General features: G+C 50.4%; 1 protein-coding gene across 3 annotated transcripts; it reads right to left on the bottom strand.

The window, feature by feature from the left end:
• Positions 1–8,026: 8,026 nt before the first annotated feature.
• Positions 8,027–17,317, bottom strand: ASL (argininosuccinate lyase). 3 transcript variants are annotated; one of them, XM_039849501.1, is made up of 18 exons: positions 17,184–17,317; positions 16,941–16,995; positions 14,233–14,316; positions 13,802–13,996; positions 13,327–13,410; positions 12,974–13,030; positions 12,733–12,830; positions 11,477–11,554; positions 11,328–11,405; positions 10,884–10,936; positions 10,498–10,560; positions 10,193–10,307; positions 9,982–10,066; positions 9,812–9,871; positions 9,513–9,596; positions 8,599–8,679; positions 8,336–8,442; positions 8,027–8,229 (listed from the first exon to the last, which is right to left on the bottom strand). In XM_039849501.1, the coding sequence occupies exons 2-18, from the start codon at positions 16,950–16,952 to the stop codon at positions 8,085–8,087; spliced, it is 1,479 nt and encodes a 492-aa protein (XP_039705435.1). In that variant the 5' UTR covers positions 16,953–16,995; positions 17,184–17,317; the 3' UTR covers positions 8,027–8,084. The 3 variants fall into 3 exon arrangements, with proteins under 3 accessions (XP_039705435.1, XP_039705437.1, XP_039705436.1); XM_039849503.1 differs by having other exon boundaries at positions 14,233–15,082; positions 17,184–17,268; XM_039849502.1 differs by lacking the exon at positions 14,233–14,316 and having other exon boundaries at positions 8,032–8,229.

A 17,317-nucleotide genomic window follows, 5' to 3' on the forward strand; every position in this document is an offset into this window, starting at 1 on the left:
CACCCCCCACCCGCCACACACTCTGAATTCACTAAGGAATTTGGCCCTTGGCTCAGGCCCCTTCTCCATCCCACTCACGTTCCTGTGAGTGGCCTTAGTTCCGTGACCTCCTTGACTTTTTCCCATGGATGCTCATTTACTAGACTACACTGTAGATTATTTCATTTCCCAAGACTCCACTACTTCTGAGATTTTTCCCAGCCTACAAGCTCCTATTTTCACATCTCCATTTACTCTAAACTTACATCTTTATCAGACTAAAGCTCTCCATTTTTCTCTGAACGAAGCTGTCCTCTCCTGGTTTTTCTTCAAAGTCCTCTGAAGATCTTCACCAACACCTTGTGTCTCCGTGGGGTCAATCACCACTCCATAGCTTTTCTTCTGGAACATCTTCATACCTGCTTCCCCTTTTTTCTTTCTCACTTGTTGCCAGCACCCACCTTGGGGGATCTTCTCTTCCCCAGACCCCTCCCCTCCCAATGAGACTAGCTCTCTCTCTCTCTTGCTCCAAAATATGGGCGCACAAACTCTCTCTATTCTGACTCACCTGGCAGTAGCTCTGCAGAAGAAGAAAGAGAAACCGAGGTAACAAATGTGGGAAGTTACTGATTTCTAACTCTCATGGACAGTTCCTGCCTTTATTTTGAGTCTTTTCTCAAATATCTGTCACACGACTTGCCTGATAGCCAGCAAATGATGTGTCCCCTTGACTTCCAGTGAACAGTTTGAAAATCTAAAGTGGCCTTGAGGGACTAATTCCTCCCTGGCCTGAAATAAGCCCCCCAGGGCATTTCCTCCTAACCTAAATTGCTAAATCCAACCTTTTTCATCTTCATTCCAGTTTATCTGGATAAGGCAATAGATACATGAACTCATCCTTAAAACTCAGCAATATCTCAATACAGCCCATGACAATACCGACACTTCCTGACTGCCCTTCACTTGACCCATGGGATTCAGGAGGGCCGGACAGAGGATCAGGCAGGGTGTGCCTGAGAGAGACCCCCAAGACTCCAGAGTGATGGGGGACCAAGGAAAAGAACAAACCCTGTGTGGAGAGCTGACTTGAGTCAAAACGTCCCTGCTCAATCATTCCTTTCAGGACAAATGTGAGTTCCCTACAGAGGTGGATTAACGTTGAAGCTAAAAGTTTAAGTTTTAGGGCCCCTCACTTGCCAGAGCTCCTTCTATAGGCCCTAAGAGGGGTGCTAACAATTGTTCCTAAGAGGGATGCTAACAATCGCTCACATGGTACAGCAGATATCTCTGGTGCCCTATGTCCTGTCCCCTCAGCAGCCTCTGATTTCTGCCAGAGCGGAATTCCCTGAAAGTGCAATTACCAATGACCGATTCCATGAAAGCTTAGTCTCACTCCCTGCCACATCGTCCTACCCCAAGCAGGCTCTAAATTGCTAAATTCTGCTTCCGCAACAGAGTTGAGAAGTGGGGATGAAATGGGTATTAATAATCTGGAGACACCTCATCCATAGGGACACAGGAAACATCGGAGGAATGTTTCAGCCTTTCCATCTCTAGGAAGGCAACTCTGGGAGACATATACAGTCAAGGGGTGACCTTGATAGTGCACTTTGATATCGGTTTTCCTTTTTCTCTGTCTTACTCTTCCTGCTGCCATACTCCTAAAATGACTTCCCAAGTAAATGCCTGCATCTAATAGATCTGTGTCTTAGGATCTGCTTTCAAAAGAATCCAACCAGAAGTAGCTCTAGAAAGCCACTCCTCAGGATGGACTCTGGAACTAGACAACCTTCTGGTCATTGAGCAAGGACCGGATTGTTGCTCTAATAAGTAGAGTGATAGCTCCTGGGGTGTTGTAGCATTATAATTACTAAGACTCTTACCTGTTGTGAATTGAGAGAAGGTACACATGCAAGGGGAAACCCTAGGTCATGTGATGATATAATGAGAAGTCTCTGATCCAGAAAAGGCCCTCACCCAATCATGCTATCACCCTGATCTTGGACTTCTAGTCTTTAGAACTGCGAAAAATAGATTTGTTGTATAGAAGCTACCCAGTGTGTAGTATTTTTGGTACAGCATCCTCAACAGACTAAGACAGTCTAGCTAAAAGTCGGACGATATTGTCGATCTTTTCAAAGAACGAACTTTTTGTTTCATTGATTTTTTTCTCTTCAAATACCATTTTTTGGGTCACATGATTTAACTCATAATAGTAACCTTATTAAAAATAGGGTCCTTGCAGATGTAATTAGTTAAGATGAAGTCATCTGGATTAAGATGGGCCCTAAAGCTTTTCATCTTTTACCATTGAGTATGATATTTGCTGTGGGTTATTCATCTATGGCTTTTTATTATGTTTAATTAGTGTCCTTCTATTCCTAATCTTGTTTTTATCATGAAAGTGTTAAATTTTGTCAAATGTTTTTTTCTGCATCAACGAAGATGATCATGTGATTTCCCTTTTCTTGTGTTTTTCTTTTCCTCTTCTTAATGTCGTATATTATATTGATTTTTGTATGTCAAATCATCTTGCATTTCAGAGGAAAATCCCATTTGCTCATGGTGTATGATCCTCTTATGAAGGGGAGTTAGCTATTAAGAGGTTTTTGTTAAACTAGTACATGAATGTTCTTAGCAGCTCTACTCACTTCCATCAACTGACTACTGGTTAAACAACAGCTGGTATATCCATTCAATGAAGTATTATTCAGCCTTTGAAAAGAAACGAAGTTCTGATACATGCTACAAGATGAATGAACCTTGAAAACATTATGCTAAGAAGCCAAGCACAAAAAGCCACATATTATATGTATCCATTTACATGAAACGTCAAATAGATACGTCCATAGAAACAGAGAGATTAGTGGTTTCCAGGGGTTTGGGGGAGATCAGGTTGGTAGCTTGAAGGTGTGAAAGTTTGGGTTTAGCTGTTATAGGGAGGGGAAGGAAAGCTGAGCAATAATTGAAAAACTGAATGTTTGGCTGAGCTTATAGACCCAACCTTGAGCATTCAGATGGCTGCAGGAATTGGGAAGAGTTTGGGATTTAGAGCAAGTTGATGAGTTTGCAGAATTACTGTAGGCAATGTGGCGGCGGCTGCTGAGGCAGGGTAGGCTGGAAGAACCAGTAAACTTTCAAGAAAAGGAAGAAAGTGAGTCCCATAAATTCTAAGCAAACTAATGAGCATTCAGAACAGTGTATGGCACATGTAGATATACTCATTTGTTAAAAATAATAGTATTTTTATATCAGGTTTATTGAAGTATAATTCATATACCATGCAAAGACAATTCAATTGGGTACGAAGAGTCTTTTCCACAAATGGTACTAAAACGAAGGGATTTCCACACGGAAAAGAATGTAGCTGGATCCTTTCCTCACACCATATACAAAAATTAACTCAGACCTAAGGAGCATGAAGTAGTACCTAATTTCGGTTTTGATTTGCATTTTCCCAACAACTAAAGATGTTGAACATCTTTTCATGTACTTATTGGTCACTTGTACATTTGGAGAATACTTTGACCATTTTTAATCGGGCTGTCTTTTTATTGCGGCATTATAAAAGTTTATTTTATATTCTGGATACTAAACCCTTACCAGATGTATGACTTACAAACATTTTTCTCCCATTCTGCGGATGTCTTTTCATTTCCTTTGGAGCACAAAATTTCTTGCGGGTTTCCTTCTTGGGTGATGAAATATTCGAAAATTGATTGTGGTCATGATTGTACAACTCTGAACATACTAAAAACTATTAAACTGAACACCTTAATAGAATTTGCTTTGTGGCATGTTTATTATATCTCAGTAAAGCTATTATTAAAGAATGAAACAATGAGTAAAAGGAATGGATAATGTGCATTTAGAAAATAAACTCGTAGGTACTGGGACCCAATACAGTTTCACTTCAATACGAATTCTATAAAACTAATAAAACTAAGTTCGGCGCTTTTTGGAAACTTTTGATAACATCCTTGATCTCTTTTGGACCTGGATAAGGTAATACTCTAACAGAGACTATTTGAATTTTAGCAAGATATTTGAAAAAGTCTTTTATGATTCGTTTTTGAAAAAAATGTAGAACGGATGACAGCATTACTCGGTAGAATCCTAGTTGGGTGAGTAAACATGTCCTTCAAATACCAATGAAAGGTAAGCTAGGAGAGTCTCATATTACATGCCATCAGTCTTCGGCCACAGCCTTTCTCTCAAAATTGTTTTTATTAGTGATTTCAAATGAGAAAAATAGATGAAATCCTGGACAAATTTTGCAGAAGTGAGAGAACCAAGCCAACTTTAACTGCATGAATTAATTACACAAAGGAAAATTTTAGTTTGCACTTTTTCAAAAAACTATGAGACATAGTTCCACAGTGCTCATGTAGAATATACCTCTGGAGTTTTGTTGACTCGAAGTCTACCACCTTTGTGACTGCCACACATGTAGTGCAATCTCAGTGCTTCAATAGGGCATTACTCATCTTTTTGGGTACCATAAGCTACTAAACTAACAGCCATTGCTCCCTTCCTGTCTTCCTTAGTTATAGACCCTGATTTTGTTCAGAAGACAACAGGCTCAGTGAAGTGGGTCCTGCCCCAATACACAATGGATAATTAAAGTTTAGAATAAGAGCTAATAAGACAACCTCATTCCTTTTTGCCAGGCGCTTGCTTTTCAGCATCCCTTGCAGCCAAGAGTAAAAGATGCAAGAAAAAAGAGAGAGAGAGAGAGAGAGAGAGAGAGAGAGAGAGAGAGAGAGAGAGAGAGAGAGAGAGAGAGAGAGAGAGAGAGATTGGGATAAAAACTGTTAAGCAAACAGAAACCAGGACTTGGTGATTTGGGAAATTTTCAGCTTTGCAAAAATCCTAAAATTAGGAGATTCACTGTCAGGAAAGCATGCTTTAGAAAGCCTAGGGTATGGTTGGACAACTTTTTGCTAATGCCTGGAAAGGATCAAAAGGTCAGAATATTCTGTCGAGTGTGCTCTTTAAAAAGGGTTGGCACATGACTCATGGATGCCCTGAGATATCTCAGCAGAAACCAGAAATAGAGATGGAATTATCTAGTAAAGATCTGTGGAGGAACCTACTGTCTAATGAAGTGAACTCCTGTGACAAACACAGGAAACCCACAAAGTTCTTGAGAATGTTATACCAGCAAAATCACTACCAGCCTCGATTAAAAGGAATAGAGAGGAGAAAAATAAAGAAGGCTTTCAAAGTTCTTTCAGAATTCTACAGGCAGAAAACAGACCGATATGCCATTCAACTGTAAGCATGTACTATACTTTAGGAAGAAGAAACTGAGGGTAGTGGTGCAGGCCCAGAGGGCAGAGCCAAGAGCCACGGAGGATTATTCCTAGGCCATGAAATCTAATGGAGTTTTCCACATTGGATTCCAAAGTTGCTTGGAACCACTGACTCATTTTGTCCTTCCATTTTCTTCCTTTTTAAATTGAAATGTCTATAACTATTATCCTATGCCTAAACGAGCATTGTATTTGGGGAGTAATTTGTTTCTTGAGTTTATTATGTGTGAACTTACCACAATCATGAGTTTCATAGGCTCCTGGAGAATTTTGCCCCAGGATGAATCGTACCCAGTCTCACTCTATCGTACCTAATTTAGGTGATGAAATATGGGACGTTTGAACCGATGAGATTTTGATGAAATTTAGAACATGAGTTGATGCTGTAATGGGTTGAGACTTTGGGGGAACTTGGGATGGAGTGAACGTATTTTGCATATGGGATGGATGTTCATCTTTGAGAGCCAAACAGCAGAATGTAATAGACTGAATAACCCTCCAAAGATGTCCATATCATAAACTTCCAAACTTGTGAATGTTATCTAACACAGTAAATGGAACTTTGTAGATGCGACTCAGTTAAGGATCTCGAGAGATTATCTTAGTGTATCCAGGTGCATCGAAAGTAACTACAAGAGTCCTTACAAGAGGCAGAAAAATCAGTCAGAAGATATGACAACGAAAGCCCAGGGTCAGAGTCAGAGAGATTTGAAGATGTTACACTGCTGGCCTTGAAGATCGAAGAAGGGGCTACAAACCAAGGAGTACAGGTACCTCTAGAAACTGGAAAAGGCAAGGAAACACACTCTCCTCCAGAGCCGCTGGAAGAAGCATTTCCTGCTGACACTTGTTTTGTCTCAGTCGAATCCATTTCAGACTTTTGACCTCAAGAATTATGTTGTATTAAGCCACCAAGTGCGTGGTAATTTGTTCTAGGAGCAATAGGAAACCAATATAAGGTTATACTGAGCCTTGGTGTAAAAAAAATTTAAAGTAGACAAGAGACAAAGATTAGGCCAGTTGGTAGCAGAATAGAAACAGACATGGGCAGAGTTTGGAGAAAAGCTACATAAACTCTGCTCTCCCTGAGCTATGAGAGGCTCATTCCTTTTGTTCAGATCAGACCACATGTGGCCAGGACCACTCGTGGGAAGCACTGGGAGGCTGATTCTAGTTCAGGTTAATGGGGAACTTTTCATAGGATTGTCTGAAAGTAGAGTTCCCAATTAGATAGGAGTGTGCCCCATTGATGCAGGTGGTAGATCAGGCTTCGTTCCCTGTGTCACATGTATTACAATTGCTGTTTTAATCCTATCGGCTGTTCGATGGACATTAAGTCCCTCCTTCATTTCTGAGACTAGATCTTAGGCATTCTCTGGATCAGCAATTCTGACGATAATGTGCACAAGAAGCACCAGGGAAGTTTGTTAAAATGCAGATTCCGAATCAGGGCAGCGTGGGACCCAGGGGAGGCTGACGTTGCTGATCTGCAGCAAGTTTAACCAAGTTCTAGAAGCCAGTGATCATCAAACTAGAGCACACATCAGCAACACCTGAAGAACTTGTTAAATCGGTTCCCTAGGCCCCAGAACCTGATTTAGAACGTCTCAGTGGAGCCTGCGAGTTTCCATTTATAACAATTTATGACACTTATTCCAGGTAGTAAGTGTCAGGAACCAAATTTTGAGAACCATTACTCTAGAACAGGGGTCCCCAACCCCTGGGTCGCAGACTGGTACCGGTTCGTGGCCTCTTAGGAACTGGGCCGCACAGCAGGAGGTAGGTTAACGGCTAGCATCACCACCTCAGCTCCAGCTCGGACCATCAGGCGATAGATTCCCACAGGAGCACAGCTCCCTGGTGTCAAAAAGGTTGGGGACTGCGCTCTAGATTTTACCTGTGACCTGTAGCTCTAACCCTTTATGGATTTTAGTGTTGCGTCCCCACTGCTGAAGTTTTGCTTCTTTAGTCTTTTCACTGCTCCCAGAATCACTTGGGAGGGGTTATCGTTCTTGAGTTTAGCTTGTTTGTCTTTGTTGTTAATAAAGTGTAAATTTCAGACATTTCTTATCGGGACTTTGGTGAGGTTCCCGTAAAAGAGGTCTCTGCACCTCCACTGGCTCTGGGGACTCACTGCTAGTGAACACTTACTGTGTGCCAGGCCTGGCCTCAGGCCCCTTGCTGACTCAATGTGACAACCCCTCCTTTGTCTGTGATCCTCCATGGTTAGTGCCTGGGAATTAACTGCACATCACTCTCTAGGGTGGAGAAGGTGTCTTCTTAACCTGTGCAGGAAGCTCGCCTAGGGCCGGACATCACACACCAAATATCTCATTCCCCTCAGGAGGGCAATGGTATGCTGTAGTTGTGCATGACGGTCCAAGGAAGGGTGGGTTAAGCAAGGGCAGAATGGGAGCAGAGGAGCCTAGAGGGCACTGGAAGGAAGATGGACAGGGACTGACTGGGTTAACCAAACCCATCAGGTCCCACCAGGGCTCCAGGGAAGCCACTCCTGCCATGACACCCAGGCAAGTCACTGTGAAGCCGTGGAATGAGGGGGGGCGGGAGGGGGAGCCTGACCGGAGCAGAGGCTCTGACGAGATGGCTATGTTCTCTCCTCCCTTCCCCACCGGGGAGTTGCCATCCTTGCCGTCTCTCCACTTCCTTGATGACCTCCACTGCCCCTCAACGGACCCCCCAAAAGCCCACCGCTGAGAGAGACAGGCTAGGCAGGAAATGCAGCAGCCTCCTCTCGGGCCCATTTTATTTGAGAGCGGGATGGGGAGGAGGCTAGGCCTGTTGTGCCCGCAGCAGTGCTCGCACCTGGCCAATCTGCCAGTCGACACTGGAGCGGGCGGTGCCACCCAGGGCAGCATACTGCTCCACACTGTGCCCATAGTCCCACACACGGCTCACATCACCAGAGAACAGGTGGCTAGGGGAAAAAAGGAGATGGGCTAGGGCAGCCCAGCCACTCCGGCCTCAGGCGACCCAGCCTCGTCCCCTGGGAGGCAGGAGAGGGAGAAGAAGAGGGGCTGCACCTGATGGTCTGTAGCTCCTGCAGCGACAGCTGGTTGAGGGTGACCCCTTTAGTCTCAGCCAAGAACACAGCTTTCCCAGAGGCCTCGTGGGCTTGACGGAATGGCATCTACGGGCGCCAGGTGGAAGGCAGCGCTGACACAGGCTGCCTCTGCTCCCTGGTCTGCTCTGGGTGCCCGCGCCCTCCTTGACCACCCCTGGTGAAGAGTGGCGGGGGCGGCATCGCTGTTCCGTCACCCATCCACCCCAGGAGCCCCACACATACCCCTTTGCGGACCAGGTAGTAGGCGAGGTCAGTGGCCAGCATGTCAGGACTAAGAGCCCGCGCCATGTTCTCAGGGTGAATCTGGGGGCACAGGCATGGGAATGATAAGTCCCGGGGACCCTGGGGCCTGAAGGTGCCAGCCCCAGGCATATACCCTCAGTCAGGATGTCCCCTGCCTCGGAAAGATCCACTCTCTCCCACTCTGTTCTGCTCTCTCTGCTCTAGCTATCTTTTCAAAATTGTCGATAAGTTTTAGGTGTGCTACTGGGGTTGCCTTTAACTTTTCAGAGTCCTTATCTTTAGCATGCATCAGAATCACCTGGAGGATTTACCAGAAATACAAATCGCTGTGCCCTACCCCTGGAATCTCTGATGCAATAGGTCTAGAGCGAGGCCTAGGACCGACTACTACCAAGTTCTTAGGTGATGCTGATGCCGCTGGTCCCAGAAGCACACTTTGAGGACCACTGCTTTATAGACACACCCTGAACTATTTAGAGATGTAACGATATGAAGGTGGGGATTTCTATCAAAAAGGGTGGGGGGTGGGGGAGAGGGTGATAGTAGGTAAAGATAGCTGCTGAAGCAAGAACGGCCATGAAGTGATTATTGTCAAAGCCGGGTGTTGGTATGTAGGGTTTGTCATGTAGTCACTCAGCTGTTGTATACTGAAACTTCCCCTAATAGAGGATTACAAAGGAAATCTAGTCAGGCCAGATGGTGGGACTCCTTGACTCTAACCCACTGCCATGCTATTGCAGCAGCCTGAATTTTGTCCCTTCACTGTTCCTTAAGGGAAGGAACAAGCACATACCCCTCTCCCTGCCCCAGGTCTTCTGGACCACCTCTCAAGATTACCCTCCTGGCATGCCCGCCCGAGTTTAGGGACCTTGGGGAGAAGAGGCATATCTTGCCTGCAGCGTAGAGATGACGCCAGTGGCCACCTGGAGGACGGCACTCATGGTATCTGACACTTCAAACACAGCTTCCTTATCCTCCTGGTAGGCACATGGCAGGACGTGAGGGCCCAGCGGCCACATCCCCCACCGGGGCACCCTCACTCCCTTCCACTGGGAACACTCAGCACCTTGCACACCCCTCACCGAGGGAGGAGAGAGAGCTCTCAGGGTAGTCAAGGGCCTGTAAGTGCCAGGGCCCTGTAACTAGCATGCGGTGCATGTGCAGTTGGGTGCCCCCTGCCCCAGGTTTGCACCTGTAAGTCCTTGTTGTAGGTGCTTGGAAGTCCCTTGAGCGTCATCAGAAGTCCAGCACACTGAGGGAGGAGTGAGGATCAGGAGGCTGGACCTCGGAGCCCATCCTGGAAGTTCCCTCAGGACCCTCCAGGTCAGCCAGAGGCCCTGCCCCACTGCCTGCCCTTCTCACCCGTCCAAACACTCGCCCCGCCTTGCTCCGGATCAGCTCCAGGCTGTCTGGGTTTTTCTTCTGGGGCATCAGGCTGCTTCCAGTGCTGGGGACAGAGATGCTGGGGCTCAAGGGGCTCTCCTGCCCCTTGGCTGGTCTGATGACTAGGGTGAAGAGGAAGAAAGTCATGCTGGTGGGAGCAGAGCTGGGACAAGGCAGAGTGCCGCCTTACCTGTAGGCATCTGAGAGCTGCACAAAGCTGAATTCCTTGGTGCCGTAGAGGATGAGATCCTCAGCCATCCTGCTGAGATGGGTCATGCACAGCGAAGCCCAGAACAGGAACTCAGCTTGTGGGAGGAAAGGGAGAGCAGGCTCTCTGGTCACCAGGCCTCTCTTGCTCCTAACCCAGCCTAGAGAATCTCCAGGCAGACCATGAGGGTTGGGGGCTGGGGGGGAGGAAACTGGAGAGAAGCCAGGGCTGGCAAACAAAGGTGGGGAACAATCCAGAGAATAGGTGGGTTGGTCCCCAGGACTCACCCACAAAGTCTCGCTCACTGGTGGCATCCATGCTGTTGATACTGATGGCCCCGAAGTTCAGTTCTGGACGAAGGGGAAAAGTGGAAGGCAATAGGGCTGGGCTGGAGGGCAAGGAGGGGCCACTGCGACCAGGAATGAGGTTGCCCACCTACCTCCCCAGGGACCCCTTTCAGAGTGGAGGGAGGGAGAGGGTCTCTTGTACAGGACCCAGGAGGGAGGCGGAAACCCCGAGTCTACCCAGGGACATGCAATCCCACCACAGGCCTTCCCTTGTCTCTCTAACTTCAGTGTCCATAGGTAAGAAATGAAGGTGTCGCCCAGACCCCTGCCCTCTTTGCAAGACCCGGTGGGAGCTGATGGTGATCTCCCAAAGAGCGGGGACTCACCTGCTTGGAGCAGCTCCCGATTCACACCCAGAGGATTGCCTGCAATGGCCCCACTGCAGGGACAGGGGATTCTGAGTGACCAGGGCTCCTGGCAAACACGCCCTGACACGTGCACGCATGCACACCCAGAGCTGAGCTCTGGTTGTCAGGGCTACAGCCCCGTCAGCTTGGCGTCTGACACTTGTCCCCATGTAGGGGACATAGCAGGCTGTGGGCAACTGGCTGGCTCTCTGGAGCTGCTCTGGAGAGCCCTGCCCTTGCTCTGACATACTTGCTAGCTTAGTTGTTCACATTTTAGAGAGAAATGTGAGTCCATGCAGGGTCCCTGGCTTTCTGTTCCTCTCTGTCCTTCCTGGCTCCTCTTCTGTCAACTCTCAAGGGCCATGCTAACTATGTGGCAGCACCTCTCTGCCTCCGCCCTTGGCGTCCTGGGACCTAACTCACCTCCCTAGGGGCAGGATGTTGATCCGCTTCTGCACCTCCAGCAGCCTCTCAGAGTCTCTGGTCAGTGCCACGGCATGGCTGTGGGAGCCAGGGGTAAGGAAGGTCAGAGCAGCCTAGGGGCCCTCCCTTCCATCACGGTTCAAACTCACCTCAGGATCCAATGGCTCCAGCGGATGGGCTGAGCCCTCTGCAGGTGTGTGTACCCTGGGAAGAGGATGTCACGTTCCCTGTAGAGGAAGAGCAGGAGCGGGGGCCTGAGGGGCTCAAGAGGCTCAGGCGAGGCCTGCCTGTGACACCCGGACTCTGCAGGCCTGGGCCCTTCCAGGGAAAAGCACGGCAGCCTACAAAGGATCTGCCTGCATGAGCGACCGAGTGATCTCCTGGAGACAAACGTTGTAAGAAGGCCCCACAACTCTGGTCAGAAGTGGGCCAGAGCTGTAGGGCCTCCTGGGGGCAAGGCTTGGATTACACCTTCAGCTTGGGTCTCTACAACTCGAAGCAAATCTCAGAAGAGTCCAGGGCAGGGGAGGAGGTGTACAGCCAGGGTACCACCTGGTGGTGGCAGCCATGTTTGTGAGCATGGGAGAAGCTCCCAAGGAACCCAGAAGACCTGGGAGCACTTCAAAGTAGGTAGGGCAGAGGTGCTGTGAGTGGTGGTTCTAATTTGTATTTTTAATAAACAGCTTTATTGAGATATGACTCACATACAATTCACCCATTTAAAGTATACACTTTAATGTACAACCACCACCACATCAATTTTAGAACATTTCACTACCCTCAAAAAGAAACTGTATTCATCAGCAGTGCCTCCTCATTTCTCCCAGTCCCTACAAGGTGATACTGCTTGTTTCCCCCCAACTGGTGAGGCCTGTGAAACAGGGGTAACAGAGAATTGGGGAAGAGGAGGGATAAGCCCTGTCTCTGATACCAAATACAGACATCTCAGCAGTCAAGGCACAGAAGCCAAAGCTTGAGATGAGGCTGTGGGGAGGGAGCCTTCGGCTCTGTTCTTTTCCGGCCATGCTGGGTGAGGATGAAGGACATGGGGCACAGGCAGGCTGAAGAGTGACTCTGGCTGCCCCAGCACTGTCAGCCTCTTTCTTCGGGATTCAGGGCACCTGCCCAGTGCCTTACTTTCTTGTTTATGAATCTTCAAAAGGTGAGCTTGCCTGCTGTGCTAGGCTGGCATGGGGGTAGGAAACACTGCAATAAATGCCCTGCTCCCGGCTGCTCTGCCTCACTCAGTCCAGGAGTTCTGGGATCCCCTGGACCCTAGGGCCTGGCTCCCTTACTCTCTGCATCCCTGCCACTTAGGTCTGCTATTCAAACTATCTCAGGAGAGAAGAGATTCTGGCTGCCCTCATGCCCCTCTCTGCCACCTGGGTGTCCCCAGGAGACTCACGCCTCTGCCCGATCCACCATGGTTCTGATGAGCTCCCAGAGGAGAGCAGAGAGTGTCGAGCAGTTCTGCCGCATCCACAGCCTGAGATCTGTGACCACCTGTGGGGGGGAGGAGGTGGCACTCAGGGAGACAGATGTGTGGCTTCTCTGGGGAGCCGGGACCTCTACAGAACTCAAACTCTGTTGTCTGAGCTCCCCAAGGTTGGGAAGCACAGGGTGGGGGGCGGAGGGGCTGGTGGCACCTGGTCATTCCGACTTCGTCCTGTGTGCAGTTTCCCTGCTGTTTCACCAATGAGCTCCTAGAGGTGGAGGGAGGCATGGGTCAGGGTCTGCTGCTCACTCATGGCCCAGTGGGGCCTGCCCAGGTAAATGTGCTTCCTCCCCACCTATATCCCACCCCAACCCCCCCCCCATATCCCGGGGCCTTGGTCTTGGTCTCGCCCAAGTCTCTGCCATCTCTGCTGAGGCCTCCTGTTCTGAATTCCCACCTGTACCTCATCCAATGACAAAGGGAACAGAATAATTGTTGCTTATGCTCAAAGTGGCCCAGGGAAAGGCAGAGAGAGGAGGCCAGAGAGGTGGGAGACGGTTGTACCTTCAGACGCCGCTCATTGGCCGTATGGATGTCCTCATCATTGGGGTTCAGTTTGAAGGTGCCCTGGGCCCACTCCTCAGCTACCTATAGCAAATGGCAGCGACTCGGGGGTCAGGCAGGCGGGCATCATCGGCCAAGAGGGCCCAGCCCTGTTCCCACTCTCACCCTGACCACTGACTGTTCCTGTATTGGAGCTGAGTCCTGGGAGCGCTCCACAGGAAGGATCTGTGTGCTCCCACCCCCCAGGGAGCATCTCAGGCCCAATGCACCTTTGCCCATGAGCCATGAGGCCATGGGGTATCAAAGGGTGACAAGAGACAGTGAGCACAGCACATGGGTAAAGGGCATCTCTCTAGGTGTATAATCATAAAAACTGAGGAGCTTGGGATGATACCGTAATCTGCACTCGGAGATTTGGTGGGAGCCAGGGCCATAGGGAGGGGCTCTTGGGTGGGCCTTGGGGCGTGGGGAGTACCTTGTCCAGGCCATGGAGTATCTGGTCCATCTCAACCTTGGTGAGGAGCCCTGCTTTCTCCAGGCCTCGGCTATAGGCCTTGCTGCCCTGCACATCCACTTCCCACAGGTGTCGGTCGTAGGTGATAGACGAGTTGAACTTCTCCATGATGGGGTCCACTGCACCCACAAACCGGCCACCCCACAGCTTCCCACTCTGGCCAGGAGAGCAGGAGCTATTAATACCCTTTTCCCCATCGAGAACAGTGCCTCTTACAAAGGGCCCTCAGGAGAGTTATCAAGTGAGATGGCGGTGGGAGCCAGCAGGCAGGATTATTCTCACTGGACAGATAAGGAAACTGAGGCTCAGAGAGAGTCAGGAACTTGTCCAAAGTCACTCAGGGAGTGACTGTGGGAATGTGGCTGTGCACTGAAGTTAGGGCTCTTTCTCACCACATGAGACTGCTCCAGGGAAATGGTGGCAGGGTACAAGATACTCCCGAGACCACGGCAAAACTTCTGGGGCCTTTCCTGCCACTGACCAACGTGAGAGGTCACTCTGGAATCCAGAGTTTGAATCCAGCTCCGATGCACCAATGATAACAGTAGTAATACTGGCGCAACACACGCCGAATTCTCACTGTTTGCCAGGCACCATTCTAATTGCTCGCCATGCACTGACAGCAACCCTCTGAAGTGGGTACCGATACCATTCCGCTACAGAGAAGGGGAAACCGAGGCACAGAGCAGTTATGCGTTTTGCCCTCACTGGGGGTCGGGGGTGGGGGGATAGAGCCAGGTCTGCAGCCCAGCAGTCTGAAGTCACAGCCCACGGTCTGAACCCCACATCCTGTCAGGACATCTCTGCCAGCTCTCCTGATCTGGACTTTTGCTGTAGAGGCAGGCAAGGAGGCACCTGAGGGGCCCAATCAGGCTCGAGTTATCTGCATGTCCCATACTTGGGGCAGGGCCTAGGTCTCAACACCCACCACATTTTTGAAAAGCGCCCCTGACACACCCATTATCACTGGCCTTCCAGGAGGTCACTAGCTGACCCTCTGCCCCCCAGGAGCCGAGGGCAGAGGAATGGGATAGAGACATGTCTGCTTTGAAAGAGGGCACAGGCCAGGGCATAGGACAGATGGGGGGTGGTGCAGAACACTTGAAAATCAGTCCGAGGGCCCAGAGTGCCAAGGATCAGAGGAGAGCGTGCCGGGATGGAGGTGTGCATAATACTTCACTGGCATCTTTTCTGTGGAGTGGGGTTTAAGTGGCCACTGGGGATACGTCCTCTTCTGTTCCCCTGTAATGTCCCGGGCCTCTGTTAGTCACCTGACCATGGGCATGTTATATAATCTCTCTAAGCCTCGGGGTTGATGAATTTTGATAATATTTGCCAAGTGCATACATAGCACAGTGCCTGGCACTCAATAAGGACTCAGTAAATTCTAGGTATTACTAAGGAAAAGGCCGAAGACTGCCGAGGCCAGGGTGTGCCTTAGCTTGGCTTCTATGTGCACCATGGGGCCTCTACCATGCTCTGGCCCCAAGCTCTGAGCTGACCCCTCAGTTGCCTTGGCCAACAGAGGACTCTGCCCTGCAGAAACAGCCCCCGCTCCTTTCGATCTGGGACTGCCCTTTACTTCTCTGCTGCCCCAGCAAGCCTAGATCTCCAGCAAAGCACTACTTGGGGCCCCAGTTCTGACTACTGGGGCCAGGGGGCCAGGGCCAGCCAGCAAGGATGGAGAGCAGCCTGCCCCTCAACCAGAGGTCTGGCACTGCCTCTGGCAGGCCCCTAGACCCCCTGCCTGGGTCGTTAGTAACAACAACTACTTAACAAGAGAAGCTGCAGCCAAGCTAATTAGTGCCAGCCCACAGACGGCCTGGGGCACACAGAGGTCACCTGGTGCCCTGGTCTCCTGAAAGCAGCCCATTCTGTCTTGGGGCCAAGCTTCCACCCCACTGGCAGGCTTCAAAGGGCCCCAGGAAGACGTCAGAGTGAGATGCCACCACCTGGGCACTGAGGAGAAGGGGAGGTCCAATGTGGTGGGAGAGGGCACTGGTCCAAACCAGGGCACAACTGGGCCAGAACGATTCCTTTGGGGCCGAGACCAGGGGCACTGGGTTGGGCTGCGATGAATGAACAGCCAATTTGAGCATGCACAAGGGAAATTCCTATGTTGTTACTGTTAGTATCATTAGCCACCATTTGTTGAACATATTGCTTGGCCCTGTGTTCGGCATTCTATATGTGGGGTTCCACCCTCCTATAAGGTGGGCACTGTCACCCCTATTTTACAAATGAGAGGTTCAGGGAGATCGAGTGACTGCTTCAGAAACCAAGTCTGCTTGGCTCCAAAGTCCAGGCCCTGCTCCCAGCCCACCACCATGACCCAGAAGCTAGCAGCACAGGCATTCTTATCCCAGTTACTCAGATGAACAAACCGAGGCCCAGGAGGAAGTGAATTGCCAGCTAATGAGGGCCCTAAACACTGGAGTCAAGACCTCCTGCTTCTCAGGCCCACTGAGATCAAGCAAACAGCCCCTTTTACCCAAAGGATTCAAAGCCGTGACCTCATGATCCAGTACCTGACAGAGGGAGGCAGACAGCTATTATTACCCCCATTTGCCAGAAAAATCAACTGAGGCCCAAGGAAAGGAACTTGTGCCTCAGACTCCTGCCACTCAGTGGTCAGGAAGAGAACCGAGGGGTGTCGCCCCTCCCCCCCACCCCGCCAATGAAGAGAGACCAGTGAGACAGGAAGCTTCTGGGCACTGAGGCCACTGGGGCTGCAGGGCACAGCCCTCTACCTCCTGGCTCTTTCTACCTGCCAGAGTCATGTGGACTCTGCTACACGGGGACAATTGCTACAGCAGGAGGTCTGGTCAGGACCACCTTCCCAGCAGTGTGCTTTGGTGGGTTTGCCACACTGACCGCCTGAGGAGTGGTGGGAGAGGGACAAAGGCCTCTCCCGGGTTCCGGCAGGTGCGCCAGGGAGTGCCCACCGCCTGGAGACTGGAAGGGCAATTATCAGGAGGGCTGCCGGAGGCAGGTCTGGCACCAGGGGATCCCCACGAGTCCCGACCCTGGCTGACTCCCAGGGTGCCCCTTCCCCTTCTTTGAAGGCTCGGAGGACCGGGGTCCCTGAGGTCCCACTTACCTCCGATGCCATGTTGGGTGGTTCCTCGTGGTCCAGGAGCTTCGAGCCTCCCGGTCTGGAAGACAAGACCTGGCTGACGACCTCCTCGGCCCACAGGCGCAGTCCCTGGGGCGGGGCCAGCTTCGGGCTCCAGCATCGCGCTTGGCCGAGTGCAGCAGGTGGCGAGGCGGACGTGGGCAGCGCCTCGGTCCTTGGTGTCCTCCGCTCCCGCCCGTCCCCCACATTCGGCCACCGCGTCCTCACCTCCGCCTGGCCTCTCGGTTTGCCTTTGGCCTGCCAGTCCGCAGGCTTTTCTGGCCCCGAGTGCGTCAGCAGCAGCCGCGACCCGTCCCCGCCTCCTGGCCCCGGCGGCACCAATCCCGGGAGGCCGGGCGAGG

Source organism: Pteropus medius, unplaced genomic scaffold (genome assembly GCF_902729225.1).
Source record: "Pteropus medius unplaced genomic scaffold, Ma_sr-lr_union100, whole genome shotgun sequence".
NCBI classification, from domain to species: domain Eukaryota; kingdom Metazoa; phylum Chordata; class Mammalia; order Chiroptera; family Pteropodidae; genus Pteropus; species Pteropus medius.

Excerpts from the sequence above, each read along its gene's own strand:
- ASL (XM_039849501.1), bottom strand. Across the intron at positions 10,937-11,327 it reads AACATCCTGCCCCTAGGGAG|TGGGGCCATTGCAGGCAATC; the intron begins GTGAGTTAGGTC and ends CTGTCCCTGCAG. Across the intron at positions 10,308-10,497 it reads CAGTGAGCGAGACTTTGTGG|CTGAGTTCCTGTTCTGGGCT; the intron begins GTGAGTCCTGGG and ends TCCTCCCACAAG.